Here is an 18,458-nt window from a genome sequence, read left to right as displayed (position 1 = left end):
ATATAGTTAATAAACAAGTCAATGTAAATACTGTCCAGGCAGCTATACATGTAAAAAAAAGTTATCTTTTGGAGCGAGAATTAATATAAGACCCTGTCTTATTTTCAGGGAAGTGGGTAATAGTGTGCCGCGTAAAGGAAAAAAAATTATATACCATATATTTATAGAAGGAAAGAAATATTAATGGCTTATGCCCACAGGCGTGCATATAAAACGCTACGAGGATCACACAGCGTTTTATCGCCCTGGGAGCCAGCTATTGCAACGTATGGCAGCGATAGTGCACTGCTGTATTGCATATGGACAACGTTGAATAGACTACCAATAGAGAACAATAGGGCTGTTTGTGCGTGAGAGCATGGTATAACCTTTTTCTCGCATGTATCTACACGCATTATATATATACACACTAATGTGAAGGGATTAATCAAAAACAATGTACTTGTATTGATTCCATTCACAGCTTACTACATGGGCATGCATAATGTGCATAATATGCAATGAAATCAAGCCCATGTGAATGAAAGATGCATTTTCCTATTTTGTTGCTTTCTATTAGGCACAGGTCAAATTCCATTCACATATGAGCGAGAGGTTCTTCGGAGACTCTGGTGCAGATCCTGTAAAAAATCCCAAATGACAACGTACAGCACACAGCGCTATTTTGTCCAGTAAAATTCTGATCGGAATGCTGGAAGCTGATCGGACCCCATTCTAGTCAATAGCGTCTATTCAACTCCAGCATGTGCGGTATCCACCGAACAGAAATATCCAGTAACCCCAGGAGCCAGCAGCCTACCTTCTTCACAAATACATTCTCATTTGAGGGCCCTTTTACGTTTTTTTAATACAAACTCGAATTTGAATATGCGGTTCCGTAAATGACTGAACGATATGAGATTCCAAATTAACTTGCCAACGATTTATCTGACTGTATCAACAAGCCACACGCGTGAATGAGCGAATTCTATTATTGTTCACGCCTGCGAACGATCACTACGTGTAAAAGGATCCTAAGCTTTCTTAGGAAGCCATCTAATCTATGGTGTGTGTAGTTCTGAGCTATGGAAATCTCATTGTGAGCCCCACTGGGGACAGCGACTGATGGCAAGCTACTATACTACTGTTATTCTTCCAGCCAAGTCAAAGAAACCCTAGCCACAGAATAAGCCATTAATACTACAGATCATACATCACAAACAAATTCAGTCACACAGTTCTCACGACATGGAGAGTAAACAATTTGTCTTCTAGAAAACTCAAAAATTATTATTTTTGGCATCCATGTGCCGCAGCTTTACTACTGAACATTCTACAGACACACATGGCTTAATTGTGTGGGAACAGGGTGGTGCACATGACCCTAATGCATGTACTCCATAAACCGGTTTTTCAAGGAAGCCAAGTTTATACAAGTTTATCAGTATTACAAAGTAAATAAAACAAAGGTTAAATGGCACATAAAGGGCCAACTGAAACAGGATTACCTTGTTCCCACTGTTATACATTTCTAACATACAAAGCTGATGGAAAATGTGGCCACACTTCTTCAGTTTTCCTACAGCAGTATCCTTGATGTTTTTGCTTACTGAAGACTCGCTGTACCCAGATGCAGAAGTCAGGGTTTCCATGCAGATAATACAGTCCTGGAAATAAATAGAACAAATACATAAAACTTTAAAAGAAAATTAAGTGGGTTGACTATCATTTCACTACAGTATAGGTAATAAAGGTTCTAGAGATCGGTGGGGCCAGATACATAGGTGTATGTGGTGGAGAAAACCCCTTACACCCTCTAACCATATTGACCAAATGGAGCTCGAGATAGGTGAAAAGAGGACCTTAAAAAAAGTTAAGCCACTTTATTCTATATCAGCAGGGGTCACGATAGTTGGCATTGCCCTCCTGGTGATGCGCCACAAGTGTCTTTGATGGCAGAACCCCATCACTGTATCTAATGAACGGAGTTACTATACCTCTTCTGGTGGTTTCTGGAGATTCTCCATGTATTTCTTCACGACTTGCTCCAAGTCAGATATGCCTGTTATGAATACAATTCAATTTAGAATGAAGTGTGAGTATTATGGTTGGACAGGTTTAGATTTCTTAAAATCTTTCTTGATTTGCTTCAGCAAGCTAAAAATACAAAGACATTTTTTTCTCAATATAAAGAGAATTGTGTGCACAGCAATTCCTTAAACTGATCAAACCTGTACGGGACAATACGGCATCGCTGTGCACAAAACTCCCTTATTGTTCGTACTCCATTTTGGTAATTAGATACATATGAAAGATGGGGTTGTACTTTCTTCCAAGTCATCACAGCCCCCCCATGTATCATGCCCCCTTTATTTCAAACAATAGAGCCTCCCCCCCTATCTATAATCCATTTGCTTCAGTCACAGCCCCTCCATGTGCTATACTTCTTGCAATCATCAGATCTTACCCATAGATTGTACACTCTTCAGTCAGTCGTCCCCTGCCTCTCAGCCCCCCAATGTAACAACCCTTCTGCAACAACACACAGCCAGCTTCCCCCAATGCATTGCCAACTGTGCTCCGACCAGTTCAAGGAAAGTGTAGTGTGCAAGCCTAGCGCTGACTGGCTGAGGACTGGTCATCTAGTGCCATGCTTGGTTCCTTCAAATCGCTCCTGACTCATCAGCTTGCAGCACATTGCTTGGCTCAAGCAACCCCTTCCACCGTTTGTATCCCATTCTGCTGCTTCCCCTCAGGCCTGATCTAGATCCAAGCACAGGAGGGCTAAAACCAATTTCACAATTCTGATGAAAATCAGATTTGTGCTTCACTACAAGGATGATGTATTTAGATTAAATCACCTAACCCTATAAAATCCTGCAAAAGGTTTTTCCTCCAACCAATTGTAAGGAAATCTGAACAAAAAAAAAAAAAAAACACCTTTACAGAAAGTTAAAGAAACAGATCCAAGAACTTTTCAATGTAACCGTTTGGTGTTCTATGTTTCATGACCATGCTGACCATGTAACACAAAACCTGTTCATTCACAAAGTACATTGTTCAACGCTGTACACCCATAGATTTGATGCATTTTGCATAAACTGTATTGACTTCCAACTGGAGAAGCCAGAATCCATCTTAAGACCTTAGCAATAGTCCCGTTTTGCACCTTAACGACCAAGCAATTTTATGTTTTTGTTGTTGCATTGCAAGAGCTAGAATTTCTTGCATCGACATAGCTGCATATGTGGGCTTGTTTTTTGTCGGATGGCTTGTATTTAAATGGCACCTCTTTGGGGTACATATGTATTGTAGAACTTAAAGGGGTTGTCTCGTGAAATCAGTGGGGTTCAGCACTTCTGTATGGCCATATTAATGCACTTTGTAATGTACATCGTGCATTAATTATGAGCCATACAGAAGTTATACACTTACCTGCTCCGTTGCTAGCGTCCCCGTCGCCATGGATCCATCAAAATTCGCCGTCTTCTGGCGTTTTTAGACGCGCTTGCGCAGTCCTGGCTTCTCCCTGGTGAATGGGGCCGCTCGTGCCGGAGAGCTGGTCCTTGTAGCTCCACCCCGTCACGTGTGCCGATTCCAGCCAATCAGGAGGCTGGAATCGGCAATGGACCACACAGAGCCCACGGTGCACCATGGGAGAAGACCCGCGGTGCATCGTGGGTGAAGATCCCGGCGGCCATCTTGGTAAAGGAAGAAAGAAGTCGCCGCAGCGCGGGGATTCGGGTAAGTAATAAACTGTTGTTTTTTTTTTAACCCATCCCTTGGGTTTGTCTCGCGCCGAACGGGGGGCCTATTGAATAAAAAAAAAACCCATTTCGGCGTGAGACAACCCCTTTAAGAATTATATTTACAGCGTTCAATGTGCAGTAAAAACAAGATAACCATTTTCTGAATTCGTTTGATTATAAACTATATAAACTTGATATTACCATAAGTGTTAGGCCGAATGCAGATGGCCGTGTCAAATTCAGACTGCAAGATTCATGCAGCGAGATGTGACCCTCTGCCCCTGCAGTGACCCACGGCTTACCTATACGGCGTCTCTGCTCTACGGATGTCTCGGCTGGCACACAGCCACTCATGCGCAGTGCAGAGCTGTCAAGCCAGCAAAGACGTGGGTAGTGCAAGCCTCACACTAGAATAGGACATGCTGCAATGTCCACCCTGCGAGCGGAATATCGCAGTTGATTTCTGCTCATGGGCATGGAAATGTATTTTTCAATGCATGTCCGACAGGCTATATTTGCTGCAGGATCCAGACCTCCGACTTCCAAAGTGCAAATACGCCCGTGTGCATTGGGCCTTAGTACTCTAGAATGCTAAAAACCATTTCTCCATCGCTGCATTACAAAACGCATAATATTTAGATGTTTTCATCAACAGTTGTATGAGGGCTCTTTTGTAAATGGGAAAACAGGTAGTTTTCATTAGTACCATTTTGGGTTACAGATTTTATTCCAATTTTTGAGAGGCAGGATTGGCCAAAAAGAGCAATTCTCGCATTGCATTTTTTTTCTTAAAGTTTTTACAGCATTCAGCATGTGGTATAAAATAAGTTAACTTCATTCTGCAGGTCAATACAATTATAGTGCAACAACGTTTCTATAGATTTTCACTTTTACCACTATTTAAAAAGTAAGACCTAAAACGTTTTTATTTTTCCACTAACGAAGCTATGAGATGTCTTGTGTGAGAAGAATTGTAGTTTATTGATAGTATTTTGGGGTCCGTGTGACTCCTGCATTGCTTCTATTGTGTGTTTTTGATAGGGAGACGTATGAAAAGCAAATAAATTAAAAAATAATTTAAATACAGAGATTGTAACATGCGGTTCCCCATCCACGGTAGGGGCCAAAATATTTTATTATGGATACGGTGATGCCCATTAGGTGTACTTTTTGGCAGGTTTCCCCGTACAAAGGTTTTGTCAAAGTTTAAAGGGGTTGTCCCGCGGCAGCAAGTGGGTCTATACACTTCTGTATGGCCATATTAATGCACTTTGTAATGTACATTGTGCATTAATTATGAGCCATACAGAAGTTATAAAAAGTTTTATACTTACCTGCTCCGTTGCTAGCGTCCTCGTCTCCATGGTGCCGACTAATTTTCGCCCTCCGATGGCCAAATTAGCCGCGCTTGCGCAGTCCGGGTCTTCTGCAGTCTTCTATGGAGCCGCTCGTGCAGAATGCAGGCTCCGTGTAGCTCCGCCCCGTCACGTGCCGATTCCAGCCAATCAGGAGGCTGGAATCGGCAATGGACCGCACAGAAGAGCTGCGGTCCACGGAGACAGAGGATCCCGGCGGCCATCTTCAGCGGTAAGTATTGAAGTCACCGGAGCGCGGGGATTAAGGTAAGCGCTCCGGTAAGCTTTCTTTACCTCCCTGCATCGGGGTTGTCTCGCGCCGACCGGGGGGGGGGGGGGTTGAAAAAAAAAAAAAAAAACCCGTTTCGGCGCGGGACAACCCCTTTAACATTCATAAAACTTTTTTGTAAGACTTTTTAGCCCCTCAAAGAGGATTTGTAGATGCGATCATTTGCTAGCACAGTATACTGCATTGCTATGACAGCAGCCTATTTGGCCCAGCCGAAAGTAGGGTCTAATGGGCTGGGTTGCAAGGCAAACACAGAAGCCTTTGCCTGGCCTCCGGCTGTCATTAGAACCCATTGGCACCTCGCACTCGCAGCATTACTGGTAGGTGACAAGGGAGGGCCCCTTGTCAACTGCTTAGATGCTGCATTTGCTATTGCATGCAGCATGCAAGGGGTTAAATAGCTAGTTTTGAAGGAAAAAAAAAATCGGCTGTCGGACAGTTGAGCCCCAGCTTTGCTCAACACAGTTCACCCATTTTAGGTTAAACTTGCAAAAGCTGTAAAAAGAAGTGTTCATATTTAAAGGCTGCGATGACCCATTGTCACTTATACAGATCACTTCAGGAATTTTCAAAAACTCACACTTAAAGGGGTTGTCCCACGCCGAAACGTTTTTTTGTTTTTTTTCAATAGCCCCCCCCGTTCGGCGCGAGACAAACCCGATGCAGGGGTTTAAAAAAAAAAAAAAAAAAAAAAAAAGGGTAGTACTTACCCGAATCCCCGCGCTCCGGTGACTTCTTACTTACCTTGTGAAGATGGCCGCCGGGATCTTCACCCACGGTGGACCGCAGGTCTTCTCCCATGGTGCACCGTGGGCTCTGTGCGTTCCATTGACGATTCCAGCCTCCTGATTGGCTGGAATCGGCACACGTGACGGGGCGGAGCTACGAGGAGCAGCTCTCCGGCACGAGCGGCCCCATTCAGAAGGGAGAAGACCGGACTGCGCAAGCGCGTCTAATCGGGCGATTAGACGCTGAAATTAGACGGCTCCATGGAGACGGGGACGCCAGCAACGGAGCAGGTAAGTGAATAACTTCTGTATGGCTCATAATTAATGCACGATGTACATTACAAAGTGCATTAATATGGCCATACAGAAGTGTATAACCCCACTTGCTTTCGCGGGACAACCCCTTTAAGTTTGCAGTGAGCTGCCGAGAAGAGCCTGCTTTGGCCCATTTATATTGATGTATTCACTGGCCATGCCATCTCCCAAGCCGCTTATTGACAGGTCTCTTATTATAGGGACCAGGCAATCAATGGCCAAGGGGCGGGGTGAGCAGTAAATGCAAATATTAACAAGTCTCACCAGACTCTGTAGCTCACTGCAAACTTTGAAGTGCGTGTTTTCAAAAACTCTAAGTGCTTAGTGTAACTGACACATCACTGATGTGAGCATATCTGTAAGTCTACTGTAGTGCCTGTAGCCCAGGCACCTAGGGATCAGACAGGTCTCTTAAACCCATCGGAATAACCAAAATATTGAAGGGGAAAAAAAAAACACACAAAAGTGGATGTGCACAAAATGATTATGTAATATCCATACATTTATGTGTCTACAGTACATGAGTTTTATTACACCAGAAAACACATCATGAAGTTTGCATCCAGTGGCTGAAATGCATGTGCATACACCAGTCTACGGCTCACTAAATCCATACACCATAAAAGGGACTTTGGGTGAATGCACCCAGACGGATTTAAATTGCGGAATCTGGAGCGGGCATCCGCAGCAAATACCGCCCATAGCATGTAATGGAAAAATGATTCTTAATGCACACGAGCGAAAACAAAATCTAAAATAAAAAAATAAATACAAAAATCGCAGCATGCTCCATTTTCGTGTTTGACCCAATCGGATGGCTTAAAAGTCAATAGAAGCCATCCGACCAGCGGACATTACGGAATGTCCGTAGTACAGATTAAGGGGGGAAAAAAAAGACAGATACACAAGGTCACCGGCTACGGACCTGCCGTGTGCATGCGGCCTTACGGTCTTATTGATACAACTCATTTAAAACTCCAGATCTTCTAAAGGAGGACATGCAGATGAATCATTGTCAGTTGCTAGAGAGCCACCGGAAAGCAGTTTGGGCACGGTCCAGTGAGCTTTAAGCCGCGAGAATTCTCACAGCCATACCTGACCCGAGCATCTACAGAGAGCAGTGCGGAACTCACCCGCTCCCACAACTCCGGCTCTTTCATGTGCCGGCTGCCGGCGCATGCGCAGAGCCCTGCACAGAATTAGAGCATGCCGCGGTTTGTTTTCTGGCGGGTTTTCGCGCAGACAAACCGCGGCTGTCTGCATAGGATTGCAATGCAATCCTATGCAGGCGTGTACGGGCAGAAATTCTGCGGGGAATCCCGCCGCAGAATTTCCGCCCGTCTGCAGGCGGCCTTAGGTTTGCACACTTTATTCAACAGGAAACCCATATTTCCTAAAAAAAATATTCATACAAGTCTGTTGGGGGACATTGGAGAAACCGTTTCTCAATACAGGTGCTGCTATTTCAACATTAAACCATGGCATGGAATACAGCCTTAGGCCGCCTGCAGACGAGCGGGTCGGATCCGGCAGCGAGAATTCTCGCCGCGGGACCCGACCCGAGAGCCTGCAGGGACGAGCACTTACTCACCCGTGCCTGGCGGCCCCGGCTCTTTCATGTGCCGGCTGCCGCGCAGCCGGCGCATGCGCAGACCGGAGTCGGCGGCCGGGTGAGTGCGTGCCCCGCACAAAATTAGGACATGCCACGGTTTGTTGCCGCGCGAGATTTCGCGTGGCCAAACCGCGGCCGTCTGCATACGAGTGCGTATTGTAATGCACTCCTATGCAAACTTTCAGTGGCGGAAATCCCGCGGGAAATACCGCCGTGGGATTTCCGCTCGTGTGCAGGCGGCCTTAGGGTGCCTGCACACGAACGGAATTTCTAGCGCGTTATTTTACACACATTGTCCGCCCCAGACCGCAGCCAATATACTCCTATGAGGATCCGCAGTTGTCCCCAGACGGACGGATTTGTATCGCGTTTTTTCACGCGCTTGAAAAAAATCTGCGACCTGTTCTAATTTGGGTCGGATTCTGCGCGTGAAGCCTCCAATACAAGTGAATGGGTGCGTTTTTTCACACAGTACATCCGCAGTGCAGCTGCAGATGGAGTCACTGGTTGCTATGACTACAGGAAGTAGGCGTGGTAGGAGGCATCCCAACACACAGCAGAGCTTCACAGGCAAATTTCAGAAGCAGCATTGCCCTTTTAGTCACCTCATCCACCAGACAGCAGCCACAAGCCACCAGCCTGCCACAAGCCTGCAGCCACAACGAATAATAATCGACATGGGTAAACTTGTCGCAAAGATGCAGGACTTCCCTAGCATATGGGACAGTAACTGCCCAGAGTACTTAAACAAGAATCGAAAGGAACAATCCTGGCTTCAACTCTCCGCTTAGGTTTATGGGGATGCCTGGACGAACGCAATAGAAGCGGAAAAGAAGAACTTGCGTATTATTCGCTATTGCGTCAAATGTCCTTTTTTTTCATTTTAACCCCTTAGTGGCCAAGCAGTTTTACTTTTGTTTTTATTGTGCTTTTTTCCATCCCCACTTTTAACCCCTTAGTGACGGAGCTTTTTTGCTTTTTTCCTTTTTTTCCCCCTACTCCCTAAAAAATCGTAGTTCCTTTATTTATCCATCGACGTCGCTGTATAAGGGCTTGTTTTTTTGCGGGACAAGTTGTATTTTGCAATGGCACTATTTATTGTACCATATAATTTACTGAAAAACCTTTAAAAAATTGTAATCGGAGAGAAAAAAAAAAAAAAGACTTTCCACCATCTTTCGGTCGTCCTGTTTCTGCAGCGCGCAAAGTGCAACAAAAACGACCTGATATTTTTATTCTATGGGTCAGTACGATTACTACGTTACCACACTTATATAGTATTTTTTTTGCTGTAGTACTTGTATTTAAGATATTTAATTTTTTAAATTATTTTCTGTGTCCATTTTCTGCGTGCAATAACTTTTTTATTTCTTTGGCGACATAGTTGTGTGAGGGCTCATTTTGTGCGGTATGTCCTGACGTTTCTGTTGGTACCATTTTCGCATACAGTTGACTTTTTGATCGCCTTTTATTACATTTTTTCTCGGAAATAAGGTGACCGAAAAAGTGCATTTCGGGCGTACATTCTTTATTTTTTTTTACCACATTCACCGTGCAGGGTAAATCATACATTACTTTGATAGATCAGACTTTTACGGATGCAGCGATACCAAAACGGTCACACTGCAGGACGGACGACTCTCCGCAACGCTGGCAGAAAAGAGCACATGACGGCTCCATTGCCAGACTTGTGTTTTTTCCTCCAGCTCTGTGGAAAGACGTCCATCCTGCATTGCGGCCGTCTTGTGCAGGAAGACGGGTGCATCAGCCGCCAGGATGCGCCCAAGTTACTAAGCCCTCCCTGTTTGTTTTTTGCGGGAACAGTTGTATTTTCCACTGGTGCCACTGAAGCGGCATTTATTGGGTTAATAGCCTTGTTCAGCAGACACCCGCAATGTGTAGAGGGAGATTGGTAGTATTTCTTGCCAATGCAGGATGTAAGAACGCAAAATCTGTAGTAATGAATTCCTCTTGTGAATTTTTTTGCAGTGACTGAAATAAAGTCACGCTGGAGAAGCGCCCGAAAAAAGTTACATGGATCAACCATGCCCACAAAGACATCTGCTCACCGGGTGAAAGCATGTTGCCAGAATAATTTAACGGTGCTCGCACAAGCAAGAGGGACAAAACGGAGTCTGGGTGTTGGTTTTTAAGCTGTTTTCCAAGGAATGGGCAGTTCTCTAGGGGATGGGTTTACAATAAGGGGCGGCTGCTGGTTTTTCTGCGCATTTTTTTCCCGCAACACATCCGCGTATATCCGCGCGTGATTTTTCACGCATCCGCACCTATCCGCAAGCACATTTAGGTACCATACGCGCGTGAAAATCCGCTAGCGGAATCCGGAATGCTCGTGTGCAGGTGGCCTTATAGTTTTTTTTTATAATTTTCCTCTAACTTGATATTTTAATTTTTGATGGAAAGCACCTGAAATCCAGTATTAGTTTAATAATTGTTAACCTGTGAGCTATATAACCTTTCCACTACAGCTACAGTATGTGGCAAATCATTGAGATAGATTTACTAATCCCATCTAATATACAATGCAAACAGTAGAAAGTCTTAAAACGTGCCAGATATAGCACAACGGCTCATGGCTCATTGTCAAAAAGAATCAAGCAGCTGGAAGGAGTTGGAATCGACTGAAAAACTGTCTGAGTGCAACATTGATATAAGGGATTACAATATCAGAGCAAAAGCATATTATGAAAAAACGGTCCCCTTGAAGGGAGTCTCTAGTGCCCTGTTGGGCCGCCTCTGGCTTGGATATAAGATGTGATACAGGTGGACATGGAGGCATACAGGTTCTGTATGGTATCCTGTGGCATATCAGTCCACATTTGCTGTAACTTGCCTCTAGAGCACAACCCCTTTCACCTTGTGTGCGTGCCCTCAAACATCCACTGGAGCCAACACCTAAACGTCTGGTCAGAATGGCCCAGGTAGCGGGCAAATTAGTTGACACGATCATCCAGGTTCTCACATTCCAATAATGCTTCACTGTCAAACTGTTAACTGGGCAAAATATCTATGATTGCATTGCAGAGGTGTCTAGTGGTCAACAAGCCCTACACAAGCCGAAAGAGGTCCACTACACACAAGGAGCCTCTGAGAGCCTTTTTATAGACCAAGGGTGGAACCACTTTTAGGGCCTCAGGTGGCACAAGAGTTCATCTAATCACCCCACAACTCTAATCATTTGTATATCTGCCCGGTATGTAACTGTATGCTGAGTTTTGCAGCAAAATGACAACTCCTTCTAGGGGTTTGAATTTTTTTTGACAAAGTGCATATCTGGCACATCTTTATACATGTCTTAACTTTATACTACTTTTCAGTTAGCTTGGGACAGTTCTTGCACCAAAATTTTGGTGCAATTTTGCTCAGTGCCACATTTTCCATGAAACCACAACTCTTGAAATGTTTGGGGTGGCAAAGAGGTGGAGGGGTAGTGTCCAAAATTGCCTAACAAAAATGTGGTGCAAACTTTCTGGCGCATTTTCAATATCAAATCTTTTCCATTGAGTCTTCTACAATTTACAAGTAACTTGTTTTCTAGACACCGCTAAATGGTACAAAGTTGAGTAGAAATGAAGAACATAAAAATTGTATGTTCATGTACCTTTTTCACAGGCATGAGAAATTGAATTATCCTAGAGGACAGGCATTTGCAGTAGAGACTTAGCATAAATGTGAGTGAGGAGCTCTAGATTCCTACCCAGTTTCCCCAAAAATAAGACCTATCCCTATAGTCGGTGGGGAGGGGTTAGGGCTACAGCTGAGCTAATCAATGCAGCGCTCAATGAACCAACGCAATGGCTGTGATTGGTTCTTCAAGCGCTGCATTAATTTGTTCTCAAGTGCTTCAGCTCAGCCTATGAGAGACATCACTTCCTGGAGGCGGGGCTAACAAACCCTGTTACCAGGAAGCGATCTTCTGTCGGCAGCTGAGAACTGCAAGCAAGTGTGCCGGAACGCCAAAGACCAGGAGGGACCCAGACCATGGCTGTAATTTAAGTATAATAAGACATCCCCTGAAAAGACCTAGTGCCTCCATTGCGGCGAAAATTAACATAAAACTTATTTTTGGAGAAACACGGTAGTGATTCTTCTAATTGCTATACATTTTTTTGCTAACTTTTGTTTTTCTGTTTTTGGACTGTTATATAATGTAATGCATTTTGCATTGCGAGGATTTTTGTTTTTTTAATACTGTACTTAAGGCCACCTGCAGACGGCCGGGTCGGATCCCGCTGCGAAAGGCCTGCGGCTCACACACTCCAGGCGTCTGCATCTTCCACTATGCGCCAGCCGACACACATGCGCAGAGGAGCCGGCCCATTACCAGTGCCATTTCTGTGCGGGCCTCTGCGAGACCCGCACAGAAATACAACATGCAGCAATTTGTTTTCCGCGTGTGTTTTCACACAGACAAACCACAGCTGTCTGACTAGGATTGCGTTATCTAAAGCAATCCTATGCAGGCGGACACAGGCGGAAATTCTGGGAGAAATCCCGCCACTGAAATTCTGCCCGTGTCCAGGGGGCCTTAGATTGTGTTTCGTCCAAAGAGTGTTTAATAGTTTGTTCAAGGCAAAGCAACAAAACCCTCAATTAATGCCCATGAAACCCATTAAACCTCCTTTCTAGATTTGGCAGTTGCAACAATTATGTTTTCCATGAACTAGATTATTCTTACAACTCTTGTATTGTGTGTCCCCCAAGCACTGCACAGAACAGGCTTCTCCCCATCCCCCACCCCCACCCCCCCTTCATGTACAGCGTTGCTCTCAGCCTCTACGGCACATTTGTCACCAATTTCCACCATTACTGAAACCATATGAACTCTCTGGCAGGAGATCCAAGGTCCTGCCTCCTGCATCTCCCAGACACAGCTTCATAACCCATTAGAGATAAATCCTGAGATCCTGCTCATGTTATGGTCTGTACAGGGTGCATGAGGCAAGCTGACCCTTCCAGAGGTAGAGAAAAGCAGCTGCAGCAACAAACATGGCAGAAGAGGTACATTAATAAATCAAGTCAATTATATACCATTGCTGACATAGCCAAGTGCATTAATCCCCTTAATTATGCAGCCATTTGTGTCCTTCGGGACGTCGTCATCGTTGCGTTTTCATTGCAACCATTTTGAGGATAAGCTTTTTTTATTTCTCCATTGACATAGCAAGGTGAAGCTTATTTTGCAGAACCAGCTGTATTTTTTTAATAATGCAGGAATGCGGGGGTGGGGGAGGGGGAGGGATTGTCTGCTGGTATTCTATGATATATACTTTCCCCCCCCACCCCCTACTTTGCACCTTGGCTAAATAGATAGTTTTTGCAGTTTAACATTTTTGTCTCTCCAATAAAGGCTGCGTTTTTACTTGGAGTTTGTTTTCTAAAAGCTTTTTTGAACCTTTAAAAATCAATACATGGATACACGTTCCAATCAATGGACAAGAGATCAATTTGTATGGAAAAGAAGGGGACTCACACGGTGTGTTAAGCCCATCAGATGACAGGCGTCCACACAGCCAGTCCAAGGGGGCCTTATGTTATATCCAATAGACAGATCCCTAATGCACAGGGAGAGCGTCAGGGGAAACACCACGCAGGAAAAAGTACCTCGCTCATAAAACACCATAGCAAAATATAGTAAAAACCCCGCACACCTGATGATTGGATAATAAGTAATACGTGAATGATGAATGAACTTACTTCGTAGGAGTCCTGTACCAGATAGGACTCCTCTAAATCCAGGTGGGTCTTCAACCATGATACAGAAGATTTTTGGGATTCTTTCAGTCAGAACTTTTATTCCAGAACAGCAGAGTATTCATAAAACAAAGTTGGCCAATGAATATACAAAGCATTTAGAGGAGTCCTATCTAGAGATGAGCGAGCATACTCGTCCGAGCTTGATGCTCGTTCGAGTATTAGGGTGCTCGAGATGCTCGTTACTCGAGACGAGCACCACGCGGTACTCGTCTCGATTAAACGAGCACTGACCATTGAATTCAATGGAGCCGGCAATACAGCTGGCTCTATTGAAAGCAATGGGCTGCCGGCGTACGCGGGATGAATTGTCGGGAAGAGCTTAAATATATAAGCCCTTCCCTGCAATTCATCTAGAAGCGACTCCATTGAAAGCAATGGGCTGCCGGCGATCGCGGGATGAATTGTCGGGAAGGGGTTAAATATATAAGCCCTTCCCTGCAATTCATCCAGAAATGTGTAAAAATGAAAAATATATACATACTCACCTGGTCCCGGGAGACGGAGTTCAGTTCAGCGGGGCAGGCTGCAGTTCTCCTGAACTGCTCTAAACAGCTGTGAGTAGTATTCAGCAGTCGGGGATTTAAAATCCCCGCCTGCTGAATGAGATTCCTCTGATTGGTCACAGCCTGACCAATCAGAGGCATCCCTCACTCACACCCATTCATGAATGGGTGAGTGAGGGCTGCCTCTGATTGGCTCACGACAATTCATCCCGCGTACACCGGCAACCCATTGCTTTCAATAGAGCCGGCTGTATTGCCGGCTCCATTGAAATCAATGGGCTAACATCGTTCTGCCGGGACCAGGTAAGTATATATATATATTTTTTATTTTTACACATTTCTGGATGAATTGTAGGGAAGGGCTTATATATTTAAGCCCTTCCCGACAATTCATCCCGCGTACGCCGGCAACCCATTGCTTTCAATAGAGCCGGCTGTATTGCCGGCTCCATTGAATTCAATGGGCTAACATCGTTCTTCTCTGCCACAGCTGTTACAGCTGTGGCAGAGGAGAACGATCTTTACGCTGACAGTGTGTGTGGGGGGGGGGGGGGGTCGGACTTTTTTTTTTTATAAGAAAGATTTTTTGTGTGTGTGTCACCATGTTCTTGAACCATAGGATTTTTATTTTCTCATCAGAGCTGTAGGTTTTTTTTTACAGGACAATTACCGTGTATACCGGCGTATAAGGCGACAGGGCGTATAAGACGACCCCCCAACTGTCACCTTATACGCCGGGAATACAGCGGAGCAAAAAAAATAAAAAATCATTACTCACCTCCCCTGGCGTTCTGCGGCGCTGCTGCAGGATGTCGCTCCCTCCTGGTCCCCGGCAGAGCATTGCTTTCTGGACGCAGGGCTTGAAATCCCCGCCTCCACAAAACACACGTGCCTTCAGCCAATCACAGCCATTCAATGATGTCATTGAATGGCTGTGATTGGCTGACGGCGTGTGTTAGCTAATCACAGTATTAGCTTTCTGGAGGCGGGGATTTCAAGCCCTGCGTCCAGAAAGCAATGCTCTGCCAGGGACCAGGAGGGAGCGACAGCCTGCAGCAGCGCCACAGAACGCCGGGGGAGGTGAGTAATGATTTTTTTTTTTTTGACACTCTTTTTTTTGTATTACCGGCGTATAAGACGACCCCCGACTTCAGAGCAGATTTTTCGGGGTTCAAAAGTCGTCTTATACGCCAGTATATATGGGTAGTAGTTTTTATTGATATTTTAATGTATATACGGCTTTTTGATTATTTTTTATTTCTGTTCTGGAGAATAAAAATGAATGTAAAACTGCTATTTGCCATTATTTTGTCTTTACATAATTTACTGTGTTGCATAAATAGTGTAATATTTTATAGTACAGGTTGTTATGGATGGGGTGATACTACTTATGTAGTTCTCAGTTTTTACATTTCTTCATTAAAAAGTGGTTACTCTTTAAATATTGTATATCATAAGCAATTGGTTTTATCAGCCTATTCTGTCCTTTTTTTTTTTTTTTTTTACAAAACCTCTCTTCAGCTATGCAACTGGGTGAAGATGGGGCTGAGAAATCATCTTTACCTGATGCAGGCACAGCTGTTCCCATATCAGTGTTTATTAAGAATTGTTTCCTTGGTATTTTAGTGATTTTCAATTCTCCTGTGTCCTCAAGATGTAGACTCCAGTGCTTGCGTTATTACTGTCCTCCCTCCGCTCCTGTCCAAAGGTGCTGCGTATTGAGAAGCCGTTCTGTGCTGCAGACGGCTTCTCTCCTTACAGCGATCGTTATTGGACCCAATGCACCATCAGGGTCTTAGTGCATCAGGTCTACAATGTTGTAGGAGACCTTGACAGTGCATGGGATCCAGTGGGGAACAGGCGCTGTGAAGGGGATAAGCCATCTACCTGACAGAACGGATTTGCCTTACAGCCTGGGGACGACAGCAGTAGGAGCGGAGGCAGAACAGTAATAACACAAACACTGGAGAACAGACAGCTTTGTGGCAAATGAGAATAGCTTTAAAAAAATAAATAAAAATCTCCTACATATAGAACTTGCACAGATTGAAGGGTGGGAATATTAGTATACGGGTATCCTCTATATCGCATTAAGGCCTCCTTCACACGGGTGTATTTACATGTGTATTTGAACGTACATAACGCAGAGAATAAAACCCATTGATTTCACAGGTGTATATTTTTCGTGCACATTTCAGTCTCCCACAAAATAAAAAACAAACAAAAAATGCAGCCTGCCTAATTTTCCTATGCATTTGTGCAACCAAGATCCCCATAGAATCAATAGGGACGCACACATGCACGGAAAATATTGGGGGCCTACAGCAGTGCAATTTTGATATTTCTAGTCAAGCCTTCAAGGACTAGTCTGTTTCCACCAGAATGACTGCTCCATAATAACCATATACACCTCCCCAGCACCTCTTAAATGTACAGTTTGCCTTTACGACTACTGCAAATGCAGTGCTCACTCCTCCCCTCTATCACTTCAGTGCCTAAAGAGGATGGGAACGCTATGCTAGCTTACAATTTATTGGTATGTCCACCGCTGCCCCCAAAATAGTGACCCAACTTTTCATCACCCGTCAAGCTTACCTCTTCGCTGCATTATGTTTGAGTGATCTTATCCCTCTTGCTGCCACAGATGTTGGGCAGAGCAAAATTTTAGCATATTTGGTAAATTCTTCCAAATATTATAATATTTCTCGACTATGCAGCAACTATCTGTAATTCTTGGAGTGCTTCTCTCATTCTAGCCTCTGTTAATTTGGCTGCCTGGAGAACAGTGAGATGGTTGGCTCCATTACCGTTTTGTTTTTACCAGGGAATCCTTATTTATGGTTAATGATGCCATAACCTTAAACTCATTAATGGTATGCGCCCTTTAGCGCAAGTAATGTATCAAAGATTTGGTAACCATGGCCAACAGTCTGATATAGTTGATACCTTCTCTGCTGTTAAGTAAGCTCCCTGGTCTTCATCCTACTTAGGACTAATTCACACGTGCGAGATCGGGCCATGAAACGTGGCCCAATACTGCACTTGCCAACGCGCGATTTCCCCGTGGATGTGAGGCTTTCAACCAAGCGGGAGGATCGGCAAGTGTTTCCCCATCGTTTTCTTACGTGCAGCTCTCAAACTGTGCAATGCATCCGAAGGGACCGCTCAAAAATAGGACATGCCATGAATTCTCGCACCACGATGCGGTGGACGGGTAAGGAGGGGGGGGGGGGGGGAGGAGTATCGCTCATGTATATGACCCCATTCAAGATAAAGACAAAATTATTGCTTCATTTTTCCTTCTCGTTATGGAGAATTATTTTAGTTTACTGAATATAAGGTGACAAAATTGACCACTTTTTGGATAAGAATGCAATAAGTGGCAATTCTGTGGGCTTCTTAGCTAACATTTCTCAGCAAGCTGCTAGGTCAGTGCATACTGTATATGGGATATGTAGCCTTTACACCAAACATCTATTCAGTCAATGTATTATTTAAACAGCCACAAAACACCACGACTCTCCAGCAACGTAGTATAGTAGATTGGCTGGCTAGTTACACTAGACTCAACAGTTGATTGTGTTTACAGAACCACCAATTCTGGCAGCTACCAACAGAATCGCAAATGCAGCTCTGGGTTATAAATGCATTCTGTAACTCAAGAACAGTACAGTATACATTATATATAATCACAAACTATAAGTATTGCATTTAAAAGTGCTATTCTACTACCCGTATTATGTAACAGCAGCATAAAGCAAGAAGCATTTTTTGCAGGATCCTCTCGACAAAAAAAAAAAAAAAAAGAAAAAATAATATTTGAGGTAATACAGAACTCACATAAAGGCAACTTAGAGTTAAAGAAAAAAAAAATTGAAAGCATACAAAAAAGATTTAAAAAGGGGTGTGAAAGGATTGATAAACTACCTTTCTTTGGCATTTTCCTCAATCTCCTAACTGAGTTTTTATCGCGTTTACTGGCCACTTGTGGGTTGGTGGGTGCAGACGAAGAGGTAAGGCGTACGGGGAGCCCAGCCGCAGACATCAGAATAGCCGTCATGCCTAGGTATACATGAAAATCCACATGCAAAAGGAAACAATGGGGAGGGTAATAAATAAAAATAAAACACAAAATCGAACAAATTCGAAATAA

General features: G+C 44.2%; 1 protein-coding gene across 2 annotated transcripts in view; it reads right to left on the bottom strand.

The window, feature by feature from the left end:
- The window catches only part of DTX2 (deltex E3 ubiquitin ligase 2), a 62,880-nt gene that overhangs the window by 7,269 nt on the left and 37,153 nt on the right, over nt 1-18,458 (bottom strand). The window contains exons 5-7 of one of the 2 annotated variants that reach the window (XM_066575310.1): nt 18,233-18,367; nt 1,977-2,041; nt 1,488-1,646 (exon numbers count right to left, since the gene is read on the bottom strand). In XM_066575310.1, coding sequence (XP_066431407.1) covers nt 1,488-1,646; nt 1,977-2,041; nt 18,233-18,367 — 359 coding nt within the window. The remainder of the gene's footprint in view (nt 1-1,487; nt 1,647-1,976; nt 2,042-18,232; nt 18,368-18,458) is intronic. The other variant, XM_066575319.1, reaches the window with a different exon arrangement.

The sequence above is a fragment of the Eleutherodactylus coqui genome, chromosome 1, assembly GCF_035609145.1.
Source record: "Eleutherodactylus coqui strain aEleCoq1 chromosome 1, aEleCoq1.hap1, whole genome shotgun sequence".
Classification (NCBI taxonomy): Eukaryota; Metazoa; Chordata; class Amphibia; order Anura; family Eleutherodactylidae; genus Eleutherodactylus; species Eleutherodactylus coqui.
The sequence above is the reverse complement of the archived record's forward strand: the minus strand, read 5'-3'. Positions and strand labels throughout refer to the sequence as shown.